The 6264-nt window shown below is 46.7% G+C and overlaps 1 protein-coding gene across 1 annotated transcript in view; it reads left to right on the forward strand.

The window, feature by feature from the left end:
* Positions 1-6264, forward strand: part of atrnl1b (attractin-like 1b) — a gene marked incomplete at its 5' end in the record, with an annotated part of 127090 nt that overhangs the window by 73422 nt on the left and 47404 nt on the right. The window contains 1 exon segment of the mRNA XM_080541894.1: positions 4611-4672. Coding sequence (XP_080398020.1) covers positions 4611-4672 — 62 coding nt within the window.

The following is a 6264-nucleotide window of genomic DNA, read 5'->3' on the forward strand; positions in this document are numbered from 1 at the left end:
CCCTGACCTAATCTACTGTCGCCCCCACTTGTGCTCCAAACATCTAGTACATAACACCAACATGTTAGGGTTATGGTATATTAAAGATAGAATGTCATAAACATTGAGTTCCTGTTCCGGTTAATTATTCACATACGTAAAAAAAAAATGACTTTGACCCTCCTGAGCACTATCTGTGCTCTTAGCTCTAAAATGGCTGAACGCGTTATTACTGTCGAAACCACGGCAGTGTTTCACAATGGGTGTCACAGGTTAATGTGTTGGTTGGTTAATATAATGAAACCCCTCGACATCACCGTCGTCTGTTTGTCCATATCTGGTGACGGAGGAGCAGGATATTCCCCAGAAACGAGCCGGCATTGATTTTTACATTTGTTTCCTTCCCTGCCTGCGTGGCAGGTTAGGCGTGTGCCCCGGGGAAGGTTAATATCTCTGAGGTCACTCAGCCCGTGCTGGGTAACACCGGGGCGGTTATAGTTCTCTATTAGATTCCCCCCCTCATACAACCCAGTCACTTATTTTACAGTCCGGGATAGAACATCATTAAATCAAATGGCTTTTTGTAACAGGATCAGCTCTATCTCTCTCTCTGCTCTCTCTGTTTCTCTCTCTCTGCTCTCTCTCTCTCTGCTCTCTCTGTTTCTCTCCCTCTGCTCTCTCTGTTTCTCTCTCTCTCTCTCTCTCTCTCTCTCTCTCTCTCTCTCTCTCTCTCTCTCTCTCTCTCTCTCTCTCTCTCTCTCTCCGAAAACATGCTCGCCGTAGATAAGGGTTAGGGTTAGGGGGGGGGGGGGTTTGAGACTGAAGATACAAGAGCAGTGGTTTGTGTCCGGCGACCGTGACGACCAATCGGGGAACATCTGGAGAGGGGACAGGAAGTAGTCTCTCTGTGGCTAGGTGTACACCACCGGCATACTGCACGCACAAAATACCTTCTTTTATTGTTTTATTTAGCCTTTATTTAACCAGGTCGGTCCCATTGAGACACAATGATCTCTTCTCAGAGGGAAGCCTGGCCAAGACAGCAGCTTAAAACATGGAGTTTCTACAGTTAAAACAAACAGCAGAATTACACAATAACACCAAACACAATATCAACAACAACAAAAATAGACAAAATACAATCTGGTCAGAGCAATAGAGTGAACTAATGGGACTTTCATATAAAGCAGGAACAAGAACCATATGAGGGCTGATTCCAAGTTACTCACAAGGTTTTTTTTTAAATTCCAAGAGAAATTAGTTCCTTCAGGTTCAGAGTACTCTGTAGTGAATTCCAGGCAGCGGGTGCAAAGTGCATGGCGTGCACTTTTTTAGCAACTCCCATAGTTCCCCGCGAAAAAAGAAAGGTGGACTGACCCAATGTTGTCGATCTAATCATAGAGCTCGATGTTGTAGAAAGACACGTCAGACCTTTTATTCACACAGATCAATGCGATTATGGTCCAGGGTCACTTCCCGTTTCATTTGTAGTCGGTTCGGGGGGAAATTACGTGGGAATCCAATGTATGAACTGAGAAAAGCTTTAAGACGATTACGGATAATCTTCAATTGTGTATGGAGTGGAAATCCAATTTCCTGAATGAGAATGATTCGAAATGGAATTTGCCCCCCAACCGTATTGCTCTGACCCCTATGTGAAAAACCTTAAGTACTGGTCTCCGCAAATTGACCAAGTCACCAAAAAACGCTTTTATTTTTTTACTCTTTTTTTATTTTATTTTTTACAATGACTCACATGTTTGAAACTTACAGTGCCTTAATCCTGCCTTCAGGTCTTCTGTGTCCTTGGATGTTGTTGTTGTGTTACTGTTTCCACGACAACAGTCAGTCAGAGCCACGGGACTGTTGACTGTTGTTGCGCTCGCAGGAGTTCACTGCGTTTGTGAGGGACGGAGAGCTTATGGATCGAGACAAACGACTACAGCGGGCCGATACGGTCTCGCGTAACTTCGTTTAGCCCTCGGGGTTGGGCCACGGAGCCGCTCCTAATGAAGGCAGGGCAGATAGACGCTCCGTTATCTGCTGGCCGGTTGGAGTGTTTGACATCGAGTTAAGGCTCATCGGCATCCAGCGAGGCAGAGGATGTGCTGTCCTGTACAACTGTCTGTTGGTTGTTAGCGGTCCTTCAGGGGTGTTGTCATCTATTCTGATGATATGGTAAATGGTGCACCTTACTGTTTGTGTTTGAGCTTTGTGTAACCTTTTCTTTTACAGCGCCCCCCCCCAGGGGGGTGCCCTGTTGTTATCCATGTGTATTACCCGGGAATGACTTCTCTGTTACCCCGGGTATTCATTGAAAGAAAACACAGAACAAGGTAGTGAAGGCGTTGTTATTCTGTGGTGTTTCTGGTCCAGTAGAAGACGCCAATCTAACCCGCGTTCCAGTCTCCTCTAGAACCCTGACCTCTAAAAGCGCTTAAGACTTTTAAAAAGGCTTGTACACATTCCTACATGCAATGTAGGATGCACACAATGTCTCCCTGGAATGGCAATTCCAAAACCCAATAATAATAATAATAATAATACCTTCTACTTCTTATACACTCTAAACAGCGCCTTTCAGGGGACCCAAGGTCACTTAAGAGACACAAGAACATAACAAACAACAAGTCAGGCATACACACAACAAACAACAACTAAGCTAGGGGCCGAAGGCCTTGGCAGACAGGTAAATAATAATGATAATATAATAATACATTTTATTTGTATGGCGCCTTTCAAAACACCCAAGGACACCTCACAGGGCAAGAGACACAGTGAAATACAGTCAGGTTAAAAACAGTGGAGGTGACGAGGTTTCAGACACAGTTAAAACTAAACAGAAACAGGTGTTGACTTGAGGGCTGTTTTAAAGGTGTCCAGCGTAGGTGTGTTGACTTGAGGGCTGTTTTAAAGGTGTCCAGGGTGGGGGTGTTGACTTGAGGGCTGTTTTAAAGGTGTCCAGGGTGAGGGTGTTGACTTGAGGACTGTTTTAAAGACGTCCAGGGTGGGGGTGTTGACCTGCGGGCTGTTTTAAAGGTGTCCAGGGTGGGGGTGTTGACCTGAGGGCTGTTTTAAAGGTGTCCAGGGTGGGGGTGTTGACTTGAGGGCTGTTTTAAAGGTGTCCAGGGTGGGGGTGTTGACCTGAGGGCTGTTTTAAAGGCGTCCAGGGCGGGGGTGTTGACTTGACGGCTGTTTTAAAGGTGTCCAGGCTGGGGGTGTTGACTTGAGGCCTGTTTTAAAGGCGTCCAGGGTGGGGGTGTTGACTTGAGGGCTGTTTTAAAGGTGTCCAGGGTAGGGGTGTTGACTTGAGGGCTGTTTTAAAGGTGTCTAGGGTGGGGGTGTTGACTTGAGGGCTGTTTTAAAGGTGTCCAGGGTAGGGGTGTTGACTTGAGGGCTGTTTTAAAGGTGTCCAGGGTGGGGGTGTTGACTTGAAGGCTGTTTTAAAGGTGTCCAGGGTAGGGGTGTTGACTTGAGGGCTGTTTTAAAGGTGTCCAGGGTGGGGGTGTTGACTTGAGGACTGTTTTAAAGGCGTCCAGGGTGGGGGTGTTGACTTGAAGGCTGTTTTAAAGGTGTCCAGGGTAGGGGTGTTGACTTGAGGGCTGTTTTAAAGGTGTCCAGGGTGGGGGTGTTGACTTGAGGGCTGTTTTAAAGGTGTCCAGGGTAGGGGTGTTGACTTGAGGGCTGTTTTAAAGGTGTCCAGGGTGGGGGTGTTGACTTGAGGGCTGTTTTAAAGACGTCCAGGGTGGGGGTGTTGACTTGAGGGCTGTTTTAAAGGTGTCCAGGGTGGGGGTGTTGACCTGAGGGCTGTTTTAAAGGTGTCCAGGGTGGGGGTGTTGCGGATCACCGCAGGGAGAGAGTTCCAAAAACCTATGGGAGGTTCTTTTCTCCCTTTTTAAATGTCTTAAGCGCTTTTAGAGGTCAGGGTTCTAGAGGAGACTGGAACGCAGGTTAGATTGGCGTCTTCTACTGGACCAGAAACACCACAGAATAACAACGCCTTCACTACCTTGTTCTGTGTTTTCTTTCAATGAATACCCGGGGTAACAGACAAGTCATTCCCGGGTAACACGCATGTATAACAACAGGAACGCATCATCTGAAGGTCATTTATGGGGGGGGCGCTGTAAAAGAAAAGGTTACACAAAGCTCAAACACAAACAATAACTTCTGATCATCATCTTAGGGGAACCCGCTAAGGACAGCTTGGTCTTGTTCTTATAACTGACCTGAGATCAGATCAGCATCAAACGGACTGACCTCCACTGAGCATAATGTTAATAATATGAATAATAATAATGATAACTTACATTTATATAGCGACAAACCCAAACCCAAACCCAAGGTCGCTTTACAAGGGAATGGGAGAACAGAGCCAGAGAGTCAAACCAAACACACAAAACAAGAAACAAGGAAACAGCAGAATGAACTGATAAGCTGACATGCACATTGTAATATTATGTCTTGTTATGTAACAACAGAATTCAGTGTCTTTTTAAAACATGGGAGAAAAGTTCATGTTTGTTTTTTAGCCTTATTATTCAGTCACACCTCCTCTCATCATGTTTTCCCCCTCTCTCCCTCCCTCCCTCTCTCCCTCCCTCCTTCTCTCTCTCTTCTCCTTCCCACAGATCGCCTTCTCGCAGCACAACAGCATCATGGACCTGGTCCAGTTCTTCGTGACGTTTTTCAGGTGAGAAGTAGCTCGGCGCACGAGTTCATGGTACCTGTGAAAACACACAGTGTCACTGTTTACCAGTAGCGTAACCATAGCAACCGACAACAGTTCCTTCAACGCCACGTAACATCCCCATACGTCGCAACCTTGTGACCAGCCTCAAAGTGACAGCCACACTCAATTCCCCCACGTACAAGCACACAGGTGAATTATACACATTGCCAGCGGACAAGAAGCTCGGTGGCTAGCGTACGACGCTAACACACACTGACACAGGGCTATGGAGGACTGAAGGTGTTGTGTGTGTGTGTGTGTGTGTGTGTGTTGTGTGTGTGTGTGTTGTGTGTACACACCCACGTGCATGGGGGTGTGTTTGTGAGACTTTCTGTGCACAGCATTTGTGTGTGTGTGTGTGTGTGTGTGTGTGTGTGTGCGTGTGTGTGTGTGTGTGTGTGTGTGTGTGCGTGGCACACGTGTGTGTGTGTTATTTTCCCCCAGTTCGGTGTGAGCAGTCTCAGCCCACAGCCCCCCCCCCGGTTGCGTGACTGTGCACCTGTTGTACAGACAGACAGAGAAAGACAGTCCTTACCTCCAGGCAGACCCCCATTACCTGCTGTCCTGCATCCCATCTCCCCCGACACGTCACGCAGCGCCCGCTTATCAACCACCTCCATCGCATCACATTAGCTGTGAAATAGCCTGCTGCCGCCGGAGTTCCTGGGAGGACATTCGACTAAAAGCGTTTGGGGGGGGGGGGGGGGGGGGTGGTGGTGTCATCGTCAGTCGTGTTAAGGAGCGCTGACACTCCCATGTCACCAGAGGACATTTGAGCCTCAAGGTCACCCCCCCCCGACCTGTCACCGTACACCCGGTGACATCACTAATGGCCACTTTTCATATAAAAAAATTTAAAAAAGAGAGAAAGCTTTCGGTCACCTCAGAAAAAAAACTAAAAACGGACGCCTTTGTTTCCGTCGCTTTCCCGCCGAAAAACAGAGTTCTCTAAAATGTGTGAAGGTGACAGCAGAATGGCTTTGGAAAACGTCCTAAAAGGGTGTTATTAAAAATGGTACGAAGCCCCAATTATGATGACCCATCTGACTGAAGCCACGCTAACGTGCCTGTCACTCGTTTATAAAAGACTTGTCTTCTTGTTGGGGGGGGGGAAAAAAACACAAAAGACATCGTTGATTAAGAAAATTCTGTTTCCCGAGCTAAAATTACAGAGTTTTTGTAACGAAAACAAAGGGTCAACTCCATTCCCCCCCCCCCCCTTTAGCGAAATGGCTTTTTAACATTCCCTCTATCATTTTTTTTTGCGAGTTAATGCATTCGGTTCAATCACTGGATTCCATTTGCTCAATTCGGTGGCTGGCTTGTGCTATTACGGCAATCGAGTTCAAATTGGAGCACTTTCTCCAACGTCGTAAACAGCTTTTTCCACAACGCCTTTTAGGTACCTCTTTTTTTTCTTTTCTTTTGCTTTTCTGACTTTTTTTCTCATTTAATGTTTCATTCGAAGACAAGAGAGAATGACTCGCTATTTTGCCATCCGTCAATTCCACATCATGTTTTCTCCTTCGTACTGAGAACAATTTCATCTCAGA

The sequence above is a fragment of the Nansenia antarctica genome (genome assembly GCF_963989245.1).
Source record: "Nansenia antarctica genome assembly, chromosome: 11".
In the NCBI taxonomy this organism is placed as follows: Eukaryota; Metazoa; Chordata; class Actinopteri; order Argentiniformes; family Microstomatidae; genus Nansenia; species Nansenia antarctica.